The following is an 18,776-nucleotide window of genomic DNA, read 5'->3' as shown; positions in this document are numbered from 1 at the left end:
CCGAGGGCATAATGTACAGGTATGGTGGAACTCTTCAGCTGAACCATGTGCCTGGTGAAGGTGCCAAAGTCCCCATCTGGATACCTGTTAGAGGTAAATCACAGCAGGAGGGGTACCACTTTCATCAGGCTCAGTGGATCACCGGGACTCATGTCTCCCCGGAATTGTTCCAGGCCCAGGGCATGACAGGGGTGACACGGTGACTACCAGTGGCTGGTGGACCTTAAACAGCCAGGTGTCATCCTCCCTGCTGTTTCTGATCCAGCTTTAACAGCTGAGCTGAACTTGGCCTCCTTGAGTGTGACTGGCCAGGAGAAGTACCCCGCACTCCACCTCTCTGACAGAGACACCGGAGAGAGGTTTGACCTGGAGTACAGAGAGCCAGGCTGTCGTCCAGTCCCTCTGGATTGGGACAAACACCGATCCCAAAAGAGAGACAAACCAGCTGCTCCTGCGCCTCCGTCCCCTGTGCAGACACCCGCTCCTGCCCAAGCTCCAGACACAGCACCCTCCCCCAGCTTGACACTGCTCTCTGGCGTGACATCCCCTGGAGCAGCACCATCCGTCGGACACGTCCGCTCTGCCAGTACGCTGCTAAAGCAGGAGATGCCATTAGGAGATGACCAGGAACATCCAGTACCAATGGGTCAGTTAACTGAACGCTTTGTGTATAAAGTTTTGCTGTATGTTATAATGTAATAACATGATCGACTGAGGAACTCTAATTGCTTTATTGTGTTTCACGAATCTCACATGCCCTGCCCCTGCCACTGAGGTCCGCACCGAGAGGTGCCCGCACCGGACCCATTAAATCAGGTGGTTTGTGTTGGACCACACACGCTGGACACCACCCATGAAAGATGCAATCGACGGCTTGTTGCAGAAGTACCGTGGGGAGAAGGACATGCTGCAGCGTGTGGATCAGGAGTATGCAGACATGGTTCATCGGTCTGCCTCAGATCCTAACAGCTTGCTGCACCCCACAACCAGGTTGCACATATCCCGCTACGTGAAGCACCTGGCAAAACTTCTTAACACCAGTTTGTCTAACTAACATAATGGCAACTAATCCTAATTTGACGTGATACTGAGCGTTCAGAGGTTCAAATGTTTCAAACCCTTTCAAAGGGATCATAGATTCTGTGCACTGATAACTCCTGATTGTCCACCAATGTAAAAAAATTAAGTGGGTGAGTGCTTTTTTAAAATCACTGACTGTATGAAGCAAGGGAGAATATGATTGTTCATTCACCAAAGAAGAAAGAATTCTGGCTGCTATGAAGAGAATATAAGTTTAGAAGACCTCACACACCTTGTTCTTTAGGCAGCGGTAATATATCTGTTCAGAGTACAGTGTTTCCTCTACATTCATTTAGCAGTGGCGGCCCGCCACTGCTAAATGAATGTTAAATGAGTGAATGAAGTTGTGGCGGTCTCCGTTGAGACAGAGGAGAGGAGAAGCTACTAGCCCTCTCTTGCTGTCACTTCTAGTCGCGTTGCTCTCCTCCCCAGTAATGTTAAATTTAGCACCGAAAAAAACATAATAGTGGTAATTTAAATAGCGGTTCATGGGATTTATTAACCCTCAGGGGTCCCTCTGTCCTTTTTTGGACATTTTCTTCACTTTTCTTTTTTGATTTGCTGATCATTTTGGCTGTGTTACAGCTGAAGGTATGGATTTCTGCAAGAAAGTGTCTTTTTTGACATATTTTTAAAATCTAATGTCAGTTACTGTTACAGGTCTATTATACACTGGTAACACATTTTGTACCCTCTGGGGTTTCTCGCGTCCAAAAAAGGACACACAAAGAAAATGCTATAAAATCATCATATATCAATATTTTTTTCTGCTTTTTTTTTTCCATAAATCTCTTAAACTACTTCAGTTCTGCTCAAACCTACCAAATGTTTATTAGTTTTCAGGATTTTAACCCTTTAAATGCCAGTTTGAAGACATGTTGCCTCTTGTTTTATTAAAAAAAAACAACACAGAATATGAGATATTTCCCACATAATACATGATGGAGGGATGTGACATTGTTTTATATCAGAGTCTTTTATATCAAGACATTTCTCAAAACCAGAATATGATCAGGGTGACTTTTGAACACTGGAAATAAATCATGTACTCATCCCGGCAGTATAGCCCCCGTGGCACTCAAAATTTCCCTGGAATTTTCTAGTTAAGATTAAGATCTCTTTTCCAAGCACAAGAAACACTCACAAGAACAAATATGACAGTTCAGCAAAACCAAAAAGTCTATTTGACATTAGCAGAGGTAGGATAATTTAGACACATTTACACAAATTTGACATTTCTGGAAACATTTGGATCTCTACTTAAACTTAAAATAAAGTTGTTTGAAAAAAAAGCTGCAAACAAAACACAAATGCGATTGTGGTCTTTTGTCACACAATAGTTTTATGAAATTCAGCCAACGTTCTTTCAGCAAACCTGTCTTAACATTTAGCACATATTTTGTTTATTGAGGAAGTCATCTCCAAAGGCGATGATGCGTCTCAGAGTGCTCAGGATTAGAGTGTCAATGTCATTGTGGAGGTGCATTTCTGAATGGTAGTTCTGGACAGCAAAGATGCAGTTCATTGGAATACCCACGTTTACACTGAACTTCTGCATCTGCATTTAAAAATCACAACATCCCAGTTCATGAATTACAGCTCGCAGCTTTGTGCTTAAATACTGCAAATGTCTTTGAATGAAATTATACATCATCTTTGTGCAAATTAATTGAATTAATAGTAATAGTATACCTTTGCCTTTAGCTTTTTGCTTTTGTAGATGTTCCTTATATCTTGTTTAATCTCGGGGAAGGCCTCATCAATTTTGGTGAAAACGGCCACTTGAGGAATCCCTGCGGGAAGGAAACACAAAACTTGAATGTGAACAAATTACATTAAAAATACAGTATACTCAGGCTGACCAGAGCTGATGTTCTCTATGAGGACGGAAAAAACTAAGGAAACCTGCAAGAGGGGAGTGTGACCTCAGAGTGGAAAAGAATAAAATGGTGGTTTCTGCTCTCACCCAGTTCACTGGCTTCAAGTCTGATATCCCGTAGTGTCGCAGCAACATTTTCCCCGCACAGATCGTCTGTGCTGGCATCAATGACACAAACCAGAATGTGCACTTTGTTGTTGATGGTTGGGGACTCGTTGTAGTACGGATCTTCCTTTGATAACTTATAGACAGGATTGAACTGAAAACAAAGTCAGGTATAGTTAAATGACGACAATTACTAAGATCGATATAATGGAAAACAGATGACAGTTTTTTAAAATAGTTTTAAAAATACATAAACTCTACCGTGTAACCGTCTTTCACATGTCCCCTCAGCGCCCGTTTGATATCTTTCACATGGACTCTGTCATTGGCGTTTTTCATACCAATCATGTCATTTAAGACAAAGGGGTAAAAGGTGTTTGGGTTTCCCTTTTCGATCTTGTAGGTCGTGTACTGTAAAACACATGGACAATTGTTATTGTGCCTGGTGCCTGTCGGTTTAGTTCAGCTTATGTTGCTGCAAGTGCTTCTGTTTGGAGCTACATGAACTTTATATTTATTCAACTGAACATCTTAAACTGTGAGCAGAACAGGGGTGGGGTTAAAGGTGCAACTCTCTTACAGTAAGTGTCAAGCTTGGGACTATTAATTAGGCTGATAAGGATGAGTTGTTTTGATTAAGCTAATGCTAGCCATCAAGATTTGGTTATAACATTAGGTGTTAACGTTACTTAACGTGAGCTAGCTTGTTATTGCAAATTTCACCTCTATAATAAAGTTACTGACATTAGGGCTCTGGGACGACTCATGTAATGTTATGAACGTTACCATGTTTCCAATGATTACAATATAATGGACGCCTGATGACTGCTGTCAGTTAGGGGACAGGAACTGTTCTACTTTTATTCCATTGGTGCAGTTGGTGATGTCTTATGATCCTTTATTAGAGTATCTTTGTCCAGTTTATCACCACCAGCCAGGAGGCATAGTATGAAAGGATGGGTAATATGTAGACACTGGGATATAATAAATACTGTACCACATGCTAAAGGTAGACCACCAGATTTTGGTGGTCAAAGTCAGTCAGTGTGACCTCACAAAACACTTTTCAGCCATAACTCAAGACCTCACACAGCAATCAGATAAAATTTCACACAAATGGTTCATATTTTATATGATTGTGGATAAACAGGGATGGTGTCTAAAACTAGTCTGAGTGGCGGAGGCAGACAACTGCGAGGCAGTAATTCTATTTTTTTTTATTTTACCTTTATGGCGCTAATATGCTTTCATGCAATATAGGGTTTGGTGAGTTTAGAGGTTAAAAATGTGAGCTATAGCTAGTATGGTGATATCAACCTGATGTGGAATAGGTTCCATGGCACACGCTGTTTAATGAGAAGAATTATTATTATTATTAAATTATTATTATTAATATTTCCTATTCATGATATCAACACAATCAAACTTTTACCTCTTTGGTGACACAGTCATGTGAGGGGTTGTCCACCAAAGCCTGTGTGCACATTCTGCCTTTTAAGACACTGTGGACAGAGTTGATGAAACTGGACTTTCCAGCTCCACTCAGCCCATGAAGAAGAATCCTGAGCTGCTGACCTTCAGTCTGAGGATTGTAGTCGTTCACAAACTGCAGATCTGTGTATTTGTCTCCGCTGAGGAAACATTACATCACACTTTAGAAAAAAACGAAAACACATTTCACAGATTAAACAGATGTTTCAAAATTTTAAATTCAGGATGCAAACACACTCACCTCCAGTTTATTTCCCTCCATTCTTTATCTAGAACTGACGTGCAGAAGACAAATGTTGAGAAATAATGCTGACATTCAGAGATTCAGTTTAGATCAGTGGTCAGCAACTTGCGGCCCGTTGGCTAAAAGGTTATTTTTGATAATGTGATTATTTATTTATTTTTTTTAATCTTACAATATTGGACTGACAGTCCCACATTTAATTATAATGTCCAAACAGAGAATCTACCCCCACCTGAAGAATGCTTATTACACCTATCCATTTTGAGAGTGAATGACGGACACAAACAGTCACAGCCCCACACATATGAACAGTTGCAAAGTAAATTCCACATGCATTTTTATCAATCAATTTCTTAAATTGGCCTTGATTATGTTCTGTCCCACCATCTGATTAGAAAAAAATTGGCCCGAGGCCAAACTTACATGGCGACTCTGGCTTTAGCTGTTTTTTGACCTTGCGTGCTCGAGGTTCATCAGCAGGTTTAGACTTATTTGCTCCCATTGCTGGAAAGTAAACCATTTACATTGAGCTGTTAAATGAAATCATTTTGTTTCAGTCTTAAACTAAACTGACTGAACACTTGGTACTAAAGGTATAAAGCAACTGACCAATACCTTTATAATGTTATATTACATTGTAATTTATGATAAATACAGCAAATGCAAATATTTAATTCATGATGAAAGTAAAACATTTACTCTGAGCTCATGTTTAAAGAAAGTATTTTGCTTCTGTCTTTAACCAAACACCTGGTTGTAGAAGTGTAGTAAAGTAAACTGACAAATACATTTAATATTATATTACTTTGAAGGTTTAAAATAAATACAGTCATTTTAGCAAATATTTTTTATTTATGATTCAAATTGCTGTACAAACAGAATAGCTAAAGCTAAATCTCCTAACAATGACTAAATCCGCAGTCTTGTATGTTTACTGTCAATATTACAATGATCATATTCCCTAGTTACTCTTCTTTAATCAGTTTTACGAGCATAAACAAACTCAACCATAAATCTAACCCCAGACATCATAACACCGTCCTACCTTGTGTGTGTGCTGACAGTGGACTGATCCTAGGAATGTAAACCGTTAGCAGCAGAAAAAAATCATGTCATTTATATTCATTATGAAATTATAGTCCCACTTAGTTTCACTTTGATCATATTCGTGACTTACGTGAAGCATACCTTAATTCTCTCCGACCACACAGCAGTTTCATTTTCAGCAGACTGATGAGTGTTTGTTTTTCTGTTCCTGTGACTCTTTCAACACTAAGACATGGCACATTTCATCAGTTGTTTTTTTCCTGTTTTACTTGTTTGTTTTATGTTTATAGGGCATCACCATTTATTTGAGCTTTTTTCACATTGAGGCTACAAACACATTTTATCATTCTTTCACTCAAAAATACTTAAACTTGGATCAAGTTGCATATTTCAGATTCAACGACATAGATTCCTGTCAGATAGATTGAGATGTACATTTAAAGGGTTAACACCCCGATCTCAACATCATAATGATATTGGTAAGAGGTAGAGGAGAGGCCCTGGATGGAGCAGCCAGACAATTTACTACAGCTGTTTATCACACTGTGGACTGACTGTGGAGATGGTTAAGGTAAAAGTCAAATAGAACAGGGTCATTTGTCCCATGGAAGTAACTAGGCTCTCTTTAAAAAGAGCAAATTCCATCAGGAAGAGTGCAGTATTTTATCAGTATGGGATCCAGGTAGGAATCATTGTGCCCTAATGTGACTATTTATTGAAAGTGTAATGTTACTGCAGTTGTATTTTATCTCTAAAGATTGCTCAGAAAATTAAGTATCCTACAGTTGTAAATAAAGAAATAACTGCCTTCAGTGAGGGGTATTGACAATAAAAAATAAGTAAGACAGTAAATAAAGAAATAGATACAGAGGGATGAGGGTAGTATTCAGAGCTTAAAGTTGTAAATTTATGAGAAAATACCCTGGATGTTCTCTGAGATTGAATTGTCCATAGATGTAACCAGCAATGCTCTTGCACTGTGTTGTAGTTCCTGATGCACAAAAGCTATCACCTCATCCACATTCTTTCTGGCAGAAAGAATCCTAACCCTAACCAAGAGGTTTTTGTGCCTCAACCTTTTACCATTCGCTTGAATGTGAAAGGAGGGCTGCACATTTAATTGAAATATAAGCAAAATTGCAATATGGCAAAGTGCAATATCCAAATCACAGCAATTTTCTTTTGATAAAGGTAAAATGTGTCACATTGTTGTGCATTATTAGCAGAGACGCCCCGGCCTACAAATCTTATTATCAGATGAAAAGGAACATGTTTGTTAGGTACAAGAGTTTTTCAGTGATGAAATTAAATGCATATTGCAACTGCAATATCTGCCAAAATAATTGCAATATGTTTTTTTTTTTTTTTTTTGCATATCATGCAGCCCTGTCTGAAAGTGGTCTCCCCACTGTATAATTTTACTTTCTGTTCTGTCATTGTTTTCTTGTGTAGGTTGAGACATGGTCTGCTACAGAAGGTAACAACATGTGCTCACACTTCGGTCAAAGGTTCGCCCAGAAGCAGATGTGTGTGATTTTTTTAATTCCCTTGTAGTTTGTAACATTACAGCTTCTCATAGCCTTCTTACATGGAATTAAAAGCACAAATCAACTAAAATAACAGCACACGTTGAACTTACATTAGGTGGGAACAAACACAACTGTGTCTGATACAATTAGTTCATCTTTGCACATTTTAAATTGACCAATTACAGGTTTTCAGTCCAGACATGTTTTAATTATTAGCAGAGAAAAAAATTTCACTATGAGCTGTTCTGAATCAACTACATGATAACATTTTTTAAAACAACTGCAGATGTGATCCTGGCCTCTGTAAAGCCTTTTAAAAATACATATCAGTGTTGAGTTATTGTGTCCAAATGAAAACGTAAGTAAAGAAATGAAATGTGTGATTGCAGCTCAACAACTGTCACTACAAAGTTCGATTTCCTGAACCACTGACACAGAAGGAATCCAAACTGGGAGGAGCTTATGGTAATAGTGGTGAAGACAACAACTCCCATGATCCCATGCTATTTCATGACATCACCCCCCACTGTCCTTTCTTATTGTTTTGATTGAGATATCCCTAGAGGCAGAAGTTATATGCTGTGTGTTTAAAACCTCAAGTTTTGAAAAAAAAAAAGAAGCCATGATTAGTTAGCTAAGGTTGCTAGGTGACAGGAGCCACCCTTTGTGATGCAACGGTAAGGGCAGGAACAGTTGTTTACAGTAAACAAATCCTCTGTAGACCAGACTATCTCATTACAGTTTGACCTTTGTGTTTAGGGTTGCCAAAAAAATAAGGGACTTCTGTCTTCTGCATTTTTTCACAGTACACAGAGCTTGTAAATCTATTGCTGATTGATAACTTTTCCAATCCACTTGTAGGCTACAACTGGTTTGGCTTTACTTGACATTACATTATTCACAGCAATTTGAGGACATAACATGAATGAAAAGATTTTCAAATACGGGACGATCCCGTATTATACGGAATGGGTGGCAACCTTAATTGTGTTCTATGATGGCTACAAAGGGCAACACCGACGTAGACTGTGCTCTGAAGGATGCGGCCCCTGAATTGGCACAGAGCTATAAATGCACAATCATGAAAAGTACTGGACAGCTAATGGTCTCTAACCGAGCCATATATACCATCATGCATTGTGCGCACGCTGAAAGACAAAAAAATGGTGCTTGGAAATTTACCTGGGTAGTGTCCGAAAGTATTTTTCCATTTTACTGATGAGCTCACTGTACAGTCCTCTACATAGAACTCCCTGGATAGTGGGTAGGGAGCAGTGAATGACAATGATTTCGGACAAAATCTTGGACTCGGACCTTGGAATTGATTCGATTTTGGTGGTCAAAGGTCAAGATCACTGTGACCACACAAAATATGTTTTGGCTGTAACTCAAAATTTCATACACTAATTATGATAAAATACATTTACATTTAGTAGCTCAGCTTGACAATGATGTGATGATACCTGTAAAAGGATCCACCTCTTTATATGAGTTAAAATGTTTAACGCTTGTGTTTTCTTCTTCATTTGAAACTACAGTTTGAACAGAAAACTGGGTTTTATTTTCTATTTTTCTTCAAGTATGTATATACTTATCTCTAAATGTGTGCTCACACACAATTCACATAAATAACACAATGCAAATTTTCTCTTTGTGTTATTTGTGTGAATTTGACAGCTGTAGTGTTTTTGTTCTTGTGTGTTCGCCCCGATGTATTTGTATTATTTAAGACACTGAACAGAACTTGATGGTCTTGTAAGGGTCAAACCTGGCTGTTTGAGCCTTTGAAGGTATCCTGACAGGAAGAAGACTGAAGCACCAGTAGCAACTGGAAACCTACAGAAAATGACAGCATGCTGCCCTCTGCTGGAGCTCTCTGATAATACACCCTGCTCTTGTTTTTCTGAAAGACCACAGCTCCAGTCCAGTCAAAATAAATTCACTGTCATAATAAATCTGAGCTGATGGAATTCATAGTGATCAGATTCTTCTTTCTTTCTTTCTTTCTTTCTTTCTTTCTTTCTTTCTCTTTCTTTCTTTCTTTCTTTCTTTCTTTCTGTCTTCTTATAAACTCAACCTGCTTTTATTTATCAAAAGAACTAATTTTGACATGAGTTTGACATGACCCAGTATACTGTCAAATTATGAATTATTAAATATAAACTGACAGTGCAAGCCTTCAAACACTTTCCCCAAATTTTGTTACGATAGTGAAAGAAATTAGAAGAATTTATATTGAAAAATGAGCCATATCATCTGTAGCTTATTATATTTACTTAAAACAGGATTTTAGGTTTTATTAGTTACATCTATCATAGTGGGTGACAAATGCATCCAAATTAAACATGAATACAACACTAGATATTATAACTGCTACACAAATACAAGTCATTTTGTCATGTTGACATCAGTTCTTAACGATCATAATTTCTTTCAGCTGAAATCTGTCACTATTAAGAAAGCAATCCTGCTCCTTATCAGTGCAAATTAATATCAGCTGGTTTAGTCCTAATTGATGGCCTATAAAAAGGTTTCTCATTACCAAGGTGTCACACAATGGGCATTTCATGATGGGTAAAAGCAAAGAACTCAAGACCTTTGCAACCTTATTGTTGCAAAACATACTGATGGCATTGGTTACAGATGTATTTCTAAACTTCTGAATGTTCCAGTGAGCACCGTTGGGGCCATTATCCGGAAGTGGAAAGAACATCATTTCACCATAAACCGGCCACGACCAAGTGCTCCTCACAAGATTACTGACAGAGGAGTCAAAAGAATAATTAGAAGAGTTGTCCAAGAGCCAAGGACCACTCACAGAGAGCTTCAGAAAGACCTGGAATTAGCAGGTACAGTTGTTTCAAAGAAAACAATAAGTAATGCACTCAACCGCTATGGCCTCTATGCAAGTTCACCACACAAGACTCCATTGTTGAAGAAAAAGCATGTCGAAGCTCGTTTAAAGTTTGCTGCACAACATTTGGACAGGCCTATGAAATACTGGGAGAATATAGTCTGGTCAGATGAGACCAAAATTGAACTCTTTGGATGACATAGCACACACCATGTTTGGAGGAGAAATGGCACTGCACATCATCCCAAAAACACTATACCAACAGAGAAGTTTGGAGGTGGGAACGTCATGGTGTGGGGCTGTTTTTCAGCATAGGGTACTGGCAGACTTCATACAATTGAAGGAAGGATAAATGGAGAAATGTACCGAGACATTCTCGATAAGAATCTGCTGCCATCTACCAGGATGCTGAAGATGAAACGAGGGTGGACATTTCAGCAAGACAATGATCCCAAACACACAGGCAAGGAAACTCTCCATTGGTTTCAGGGAAAAAAATAAAGCTGATAGAGTGGGCCAGTCAATCACCCGACTTGAATCCAATTGAAAATCTGTGGAAAGAACTGAAGATCAGAGTGCATAGAAGAGGCCCCGGGAACCTTCAAGATTTGAAGACAGTTTGTGTGGAAGAATGGGCCAAAATCACACCTGAGCAATGCATGCCACTAGTTTCTCCATACAGGAGACGTCTTGAAGCTGTCATTACCAACAAAGGCTTTCCTACTAAGTATTAAATAAATTTCATTAAGCGTGTTCAATACTTTTCCCTGTGTCATTCCACTTTATTACACATAACTTAATTTATGGACATATATTTTGATTTCTTTGTATGTGTGGATTGCTTGGGTTGTTACCAACATCTGGTGACAATTTCATGTCAATAGCCCCATCAGAAATATATTTACTGAGAAAAATGTTAACGCGTTCAATACTTATTTTCCCCGCTGTACGTCTTCACATTGTTTGTCATTTTCTCACTTGGAGTGAGTTTGTTCTCAGGCTTCATTCATGTCCCACATGGGTCAAAACAACATTTGTCCGTACACAAACATTTGAGAAAGTATGTGGAGTTCCTGCTTGAAAGACACCTGTTAACATCTTTTATAGAAATGATAAAGAAGTCTATAAAGATGCATGGAACCTGTCTTACCCACAGATATGGTCATCTCTTCACTATACAGAGAGCATTCAGGAAAACCTGGCTAACTGGCTGACCCAGATCCATTCAAAGGATACTGAGTGATTCAGGACATTTGCAGATTTTCTGCATGCATGTCAGCAAGCCATGCCTCGAGTTAAAGGCCTTGACATTTTAAATGACTGAAGAAATCAGTTTGTTCAAAAGTTAATGGAAGTCAATGGAAACAGCTTGTCTGAAATCCTAATGCCTCCTTTCATACTCTCTTCTAATCAGATACACCTACAGAGAAATGCCAGCTTAAGGAAAAGAAGTTCAGTGTCCATACAAAAACAATTGAGACTGAGAATCAAGCACAGTCAAGGACAGGTTCAAAGCGACCATGTATATTCTGTTAAGACCATAAACATCACATGCACAGCTGTCCCAGGTTCATAGGAAAATCTCTGGATGAAAGATGAAAATATGTAAAGGAAAGGAGACTCAATGAGACTGTGCAGTGGTTGCACACACATCAGTGTGTCATGTGATATTGAGAAGATGTTTCATCAGTTCCATGTGTATGAAGCTGAATGAGATTATCTACTTTTCCTTTGGTGGAAAGGTGGAGACATGAGTGATGAGCAACAGGTGTGTCAGGCCTGGACTATAAAGAGGACTCAGATGCAGAGTATCCAATAAGGCAGACTTTATTAATATTCCAACATCGGCTGTGAGTGACAAAAATAAACCAGCTATGGAATTTATACTAAAAAGTCAAGACTAAACTATTCAGGGAAAAAATCTAATAAAACAAAAACCACTCCAAATGGAGGGACAAAACTGCAGAAACAAAAAGGAATAAACCAACAGAAAATCACTCCACTAGGAGGAAGACAAAAGCTAAACACTATGAACACTGAATCTCTCTCTGAGGAGGAAAACCAAAACACTACACTATAAAGACCAACTAAAAATGCTCTCAAAAAACAGTGGCTCTACAATTACACTTAAGCATCAACAACTAGAACAAAAATTCACTCCACATGGAGGGACAAAAACTGCTATAAACTTGACAAAACAGATGACTCTAAACTATGAAAATACAAACAAAAAATCACGCGCATGGAGGTAAAGAATACATACAACAAGGCAGAGACAAGGCAAGGCAATGCTGTTAGAAGGCTGGAAAGTCTTGCAGAGAAGGCGAAGAACAATCTGGTGAAGAGTGAGTGAACTGGAGGGGCTTATATAGTGGCTTGATGAGTGGCACACAGGTGAGCTGAGCTGGCTGATGAGATGGGCGTGGCTGGAACTGTGACAACGCCAAGGTTAAAGGAAGGAGCTGAACTTGGCGGCCTTCTTTTTTGTTGGGAAGTAGGTGGCTTCCTGGTACGCCTATGGCTGCGCTGGATTTCGGCAGGAAATGGCGGCTCTCTGCAGGAGGTGGTGAGTCATCGGCTGAATCGCTGCCAGCGATTAGGCTTGCCAACTCGTGCAGTTGAGCTAGCTCAAGCCCTGGGACAGGAGAAATGCCTTGGGCCTGTAGCTTGGACTCAAGTAGCTCGGCTTCTCTTAATGCTAGAGCCGATTTGGTGGATGCAATGCTGGCGCTTTTCCGCTGAGACTGCACTGCTTCTAGCAGGAGGTCGTCACTGGGGTTGAAATCCTCCAGGTTATCTGATTCGAAACCCGACATGCTTTGGCAAGTGAGGATGCAGCTGAATAGTAGCAGATAAGCATACGCCATACAAAAGGTTCTTCACAGTGCTGAAATGGCAGCTGATTGACAGCAGAGAGAGAGACCATTTTTTGACAGCTTACAGGTGATTGGCTGAAGGCCACCGTGTAAGGTTGTGATTGGGTGGAGATATGAAGGAGGTTCAGCAGCAGGTTTAGACTTTTTTATTCCCATTGCTGGAGAATAAAACATTTGCCCTGAGCTGTTTATAATGAAACCCATTGATCTTGTATGTTGACTGTCAATTTTACATTGATAATCAGCTGAAGAACCGTCCTACCTTTAGTGTGCTGGCACAAAGAGTCTGAGGTGTATGACTGATCCTAACAGCCACCAGTAAAAAGTGGAATCTACATACAGCATGAAATCCTCTTCCCACTCCAGTGTTTAGTTTCACTTTTATCAGATACGTGACTTGAGTGAAGTTTACACAATTTTTTTCAGACCACACAGCAGTAACATTCTGAGCAGACTGATGACTGTGTTTCTTTTCTGTTCTTGTGACCCTTTAAACACGTGACACATTTTCTCAGAAAAGATTTTTCCTTCCCTTTTTTGGATGTTTGTTTTATTTTGATTAAGCAGCACCTTTATTTTATTTTACTTTTTTTTCAGACATTAAAGGGTAATGCCCTCAGCATCACAATGATATTGGTAAGAGGAAGGGGATTGGCCCTGTTGATGGAGCAACAACATTTTGCTACTTATGTTTATCAGACTAGGCTGACTGTGGAGAAGGTTGAAGTGAAAGTCAAAAAAACGGGATCATTTGTCCTCAAGATGATATCATTTTATAATCTTTTGATACAATTCCATCGGTTATTACTAAGGTATATATATTACTAAGGATTGCAGTATTTTAATCCATGTAATGAAATACAATGAGATCAGTATTAGATCAGGGTGGTGTAATTGTGTTGCGACTAAATTTGTTTTTGGTTGAAATGTTACTGCATTTTTGTTTTATCTCTAAAGATTTATGGTAATAGGAAAAGAGAGTACAGTCTTAAATAAAGAAATTACTGCCTTCTTACTGCAGGGGCCACTGTAGGTTAAAAAACACATACACATAAATAAATACAGAGTTATACAAGTTACATGTTACAGTTATAACTTTAAACTACTGTTTGCACACTGACTATATGGAGGTGTGTGCATATGTGTGTGTGCATGCACAAGCACATGTGCGTATGTGTTATAACACTGTGTGCAGCAGCCTCTGTTGTTCTCTGCTTTTTGCTGTAATATTAAATTTTGTATTGAGAACTGCAGAATTTCATTGGTATTGGTAACGACTACTACATTTCTGGTATGTTGACATCTGTACTAGCTACACAGCAGCCCTGCTACACAACAAACTTCCTGAAAACAGTGCAGTGAATCACAATTATGCACAAGACTCAAAAATAGTGTTTTTCTGTATCAGCGTCTTACAGTCTTTATTAAAGCTGTGATCTAAAACAGACAAAGTCAAAGGCTCCATGTTTATTTGAAGCTTTACCATTCTGATTTAGGTCATTTAGCTTTGTCAAGTTGTTTTTATTAAATTGAATCTATATTTAATCAAGTCTCATTAATGCCACGGGTGCTCAGCTCCGAGGCATCTATTAATATTTCTTCGGGCTTATTTTTATTCTTCCGCCAAATTTTGGCGTGTAACTCGTCCCGGAGCTTTGAGAAAACCCTGGTAATATATACATCAAAACGTGCGTCTCCCGAAAGAGGTGCTATGACTTTTGGTGTTAAAATTCCAATTTTTCCCAAAGTTATTCCCAAAATACTGTAATATATATATATATATATATAAAATAATGCATTAGGAATGCATTGGAATTTTCTTTAGAAACCCACAAAATTTCACCTTTTTTCTACAAAATTTCACCTTTTTTCTGAGTCACCCAGCTCTCTCATACCTGCACGTAGAAATGTGATTCAAACTATAAAACGGAGGAAAACTTCTGCTCTCTCCAAAACACAGCAACTGTTTTTACATAACATGTAAACTTTTCAAACTATGAGCACTCAAAGGAGGAGTGCAAATCACTTTTTCTTCAAAGTTAGAGTGACAGCGTCAGTTGGCTAGAGTGCGTGAAGCAGTAAAAAAATAACCTTTATTTTTATTTTTAACTCGAGCTCACAGCCAAACCGTAAAAAGGAGACAAATAATTCTTTCTCAAAATGTAGACATAGTTGTTGGGATTCATAAAATGTAACTTTGACAGGCAGGGTCTGCACAAAATTTAAACGGGGGTGCCGAGTCCGGCAGCAATACCTGTCTCACTCTCATTGACACCTAATGTAATCGTCTTTTTTTTTCAAAAGAATCTCACTCTGTCTTCGCACTGAGCTTACTCACTCATTTTAAGGAATATCTGAATAAAATAGAGACTGTAAGAAACTTCTGGCTTCAGTGTCTGTCACGGTGTTTTCGGTTTTTGAAAAGAAGTAACGGTTTTCTCATAATTTGCAGTTGTTTGAAGCCATGTAGAAGCCAAATTCTGGGCAGATTTTCACATTGCCATGGCAACGGCAGCTCCTGACCTGTGTGCGTGTGTGCGTGCCTAGCAACCAGATAACCAACTCTCCAAGCTCCGCTAGCTTTACATTAGCCGCATGTTAGGTCTTAAATTACATTTAGTTAGGTCTTAAATATGTAAGTCCATTTACTGCTTCCTTTGTTGCTTTTCTTTTTGTTTTGTTAAATGAGTGAATGAAGTTGTGACGGTCTCCGCTGAGACAGAGGAGAGGAGAAGCTACTAGCCCTCTCTCGCTGTCACTTCTAGTCGCGTTGCTCTCCTCCCCAGTAATGTTAAATTTAGCACCGAAAAAAACATAATAGTGGTAATTTAAATAGCGGTTCATGGGATTTATTAACCCTCAGGGGTCCCTCTGTCCTTTTTTGGACATTTTCTTCACTTTTCTTTTTTGATTTGCTGATCATTTTGGCTGTGTTACAGCTGAAGGTATGGATTTCTGCAAGAAAGTGTCTTTTTTGACATATTTTTAAAATCTAATGTCAGTTACTGTTACAGGTCTATTATACACTGGTAACACATTTTGTACCCTCTGGGGTTCCTCGCGTCCAAAAAAGGACACACAAAGAAAATGCTATAAAATCATCATATATCAATATTTTTTTCTGCTTTTTTTTGCATACATCTCTTAAACCACTTCAGTTCTGCTCAAACCTACCAAATGTTTATTAGTTTTCAGGATTTTAACCCTTTAAATGCCAGTTTGAAGACATGTTGCCTCTTGTTTTATTAATAAAAACAACACAGAATATGAGATATTTCCCACATAATACATGATGGAGGGATGTAACATTGTTTTATATCAGAGTACTTTATATCAAGACATTTCTCAAAACAGAATATGATCAGGGTGACTTTTGAACACTGGAAATAAATCATGTACTCATCCCGGCAGTATAGCCCCCGTGGCACTCAAAATTTCCGTGTAATTTTCTAGTTCTTACATAAAAGCCCATGGTTACAAAATATATTTTGTTACCACAATGTAAAATTATCCCAAAATTATCCAGGTAGCCCAACGACTCTTAACGTCTGTCGTAACAACATCCAGGAACCTTAACGAACCGAGTGACAGCAATGGCCTTAATGAGGACCCCACACTTGGAAAATTAAGACCTGGATGTTTGAGAATCTCTCACCAACAACTCACTCTTTGGGCCCCTTAACACCAGTCAATCAACGTCTGAAAGCAGAAGACCACCTGAATATTGTTTCTGACAATGTGGATACCTTGACTGTGTTTTCTTATTCTTCTTTTGCCCAGTGTTGCTGTTTGTGGCATTGGTACATTACAGTTGTACAATATTTCAATAAAAGCTCATTGTAACAAAACATATTTTGGTACCACACTGTACAATTATCCCAAGAAGTGTTTTGCATTGTTGGGGTATCAAACCCGAGAAAATGATAAGTGGGTTGCATTGTCCGGGAATCGAACCCGGGCCTCCCGCCCCCGTGTGGCAGGCGAGAATTCTACCGCTGAACCACCAATGCGCACATGACCAATTAACATACCACTGTGCGAATGAACACAACAAACTTTCCCACTGCTGCATCTACACAGTGCACATTGTACATGACTTCACACCAGTCCAGAAAAAGCCCATGTGCAGCAAAATGATGCCCCGTGTGAGGCTCGAACTCACGACCTTCAGATTATGAGACTGACGCGCTGCCTACTGCGCCAACGAAGCCAGCAATATGCTTAACCTAGGTGGGTAAAATGGAAAAGATCTCTCAATGTGATAAAGACACAAAAGACAAGTTATCCCTCACACAAGAGTCACGGTGCCTGTATCCAAGGAAAAGCAGATACAAAGTCATTGGGGGGTCAACAAAGACTACTTCAACTGCTATCATCATGTGACACCTACAACACCAACAGCTTTGAGAGCAAAGGTAGGCTTTACCCATGAGTAGTATCGTCCTGTAAACTAAGTGAGACTCAATGCATTGGCTGGGAATCGAACCCAGACTTCCCACGTGGCAGGCGAGAATTCTACCACTGAACCACCAATGCGCACATGACCTGTAACATACCACTGTGCGAATGAACACAACAAACTTTCCAACTGCTGCATCTACACAGTGCACATTGTACATGACTTCATACCAGTCCAGAAAAAGCCCATGTGCAGCAAAAGGATGCCCCGTGTGAGGCTCGAACTCACGACCTTCAGATTATGAGACTGACGCGCTGCCTACTGCGCCAACGAGGCCAGCAATATACTTAACCTAGGTGGGTAAAATGGAAAAGATCTCTCAATGTGCTAAAGACACAAAAGACAAGTTATCTCTCACACAAAGTCATTGGGGGGTCAACAAAGACTACTTCAACTGCTATCATCATGTGACACCTACAACACCAACAGCTTTGAGAGCAAAGGTAGGCTTTACCCATGAGTAGTATCGTCCTGTAAACTAAGTGAGACTCAATGCATTAGCTGGGAATCGAACCCAGACCTTCCACGCCACGTGGCAGGCGAGAATTCTACCACTGAACCACCAATGCTTGCCTACATGGACTGTTCACAACTGCAGCCCCACTAAAAGGGCCATTAGTCTCTGGCTGAACTGTTTGTCTGACAGTCAAATAGCTTTGAAAAGTCCCTCAGTCAACACTTATCTAGTGTCAGATTGGGAGGGAGGTGGGTTTCCCACCATTTCTGTAAGTTTGTCTGTGCTGCTGTTTTTGGTATTGGTACATTGCAGTTGTGTAATTCTTACATAAAAGCCCATGGTTACAAAATATATTTTGTTACCACAATGTAAAATTATCCCAAAATTATCCAGGTAGCCCAACGACTCTTAACGTCTGTTGTGACAACATCCAGGAACCTTAACGAACCGAGTGACAGCAATGGCCTTAATGAGGACCACCAGCCAAAGGCCCACTAAAAGGAACATCACAAACATCTGAACAGCTGGTTGTCCAGACACCCGACCGTTTCCTCCAGATAAAGTACATTTACCTTTGAGAGGATATTGATTGTATTTCTACTTTAATATCTTGACAGCTCTCGGGCCTTTCACAGAGGACCTGAGGTGCCGGAAAACGCGGCTTCACCGTTCTGTTAATAATCCTCATGATTTCTACCTATTGGTACACATCCCCCATTTTTAAACATGGATATAATACCAACGCTGGATACGGT

At 39.5% G+C, this 18,776-nt stretch overlaps 1 protein-coding gene and 5 non-coding genes across 6 annotated transcripts; all 6 read right to left on the bottom strand.

Moving 5' to 3' along the window:
• Positions 1-2,128: 2,128 nt before the first annotated feature.
• LOC111236268 (interferon-induced protein 44-like) lies at positions 2,129-4,550 on the bottom strand. Its single transcript, XM_022764946.1, has 5 exons — positions 4,497-4,550; positions 3,326-3,475; positions 3,047-3,218; positions 2,773-2,873; positions 2,129-2,638 (listed from the first exon to the last, which is right to left on the bottom strand). The coding sequence occupies exons 1-5, from the start codon at positions 4,548-4,550 to the stop codon at positions 2,468-2,470; spliced, it is 648 nt and encodes a 215-aa protein (XP_022620667.1). The 3' UTR covers positions 2,129-2,467.
• A 12,488-nt stretch (positions 4,551-17,038) lies between these two features.
• trnag-gcc lies at positions 17,039-17,115 on the bottom strand. Its single transcript has one exon. It is a non-coding gene; the product is annotated as a tRNA-Gly (tRNA).
• A 127-nt stretch (positions 17,116-17,242) lies between these two features.
• On the bottom strand, positions 17,243-17,315 carry trnam-cau. Its single transcript has one exon. It is a non-coding gene; the product is annotated as a tRNA-Met (tRNA).
• A 255-nt stretch (positions 17,316-17,570) lies between these two features.
• trnag-gcc lies at positions 17,571-17,641 on the bottom strand. Its single transcript has one exon. It is a non-coding gene; the product is annotated as a tRNA-Gly (tRNA).
• A 126-nt stretch (positions 17,642-17,767) lies between these two features.
• trnam-cau lies at positions 17,768-17,840 on the bottom strand. Its single transcript has one exon. It is a non-coding gene; the product is annotated as a tRNA-Met (tRNA).
• Positions 17,841-18,057: 217 nt separating this feature from the next.
• trnag-gcc lies at positions 18,058-18,133 on the bottom strand. The gene is given in 2 exon segments: positions 18,058-18,092; positions 18,098-18,133. It is a non-coding gene; the product is annotated as a tRNA-Gly (tRNA).
• Positions 18,134-18,776: the final 643 nt, after the last annotated feature.

This window comes from Seriola dumerili, unplaced genomic scaffold (genome assembly GCF_002260705.1).
Source record: "Seriola dumerili isolate Sdu_G_001 unplaced genomic scaffold, Sdu_1.0 BDQW01000025.1, whole genome shotgun sequence".
In the NCBI taxonomy this organism is placed as follows: domain Eukaryota; kingdom Metazoa; phylum Chordata; class Actinopteri; order Carangiformes; family Carangidae; genus Seriola; species Seriola dumerili.
The sequence above is the reverse complement of the archived record's forward strand: the minus strand, read 5'-3'. Positions and strand labels throughout refer to the sequence as shown.

Bases quoted from the DNA above. Each gene is read 5' to 3' on its own strand.
- LOC111236268 (XM_022764946.1), bottom strand. From the start codon at position 4,550: ATGTGCACACAGGCTTTGGTGGACAACCCCTCACATGACTGTGTCACC. The intron at 3,476-4,496 runs GTAAAAGTTTGA...TGTGTTTTACAG, and splicing joins ATGACTGTGTCACCAAAGAG to TACACGACCTACAAGATCGA. The intron at 2,639-2,772 runs GTATACTATTAC...TTTTAAATGCAG, and splicing joins GCAAAAAGCTAAAGGCAAAG to ATGCAGAAGTTCAGTGTAAA.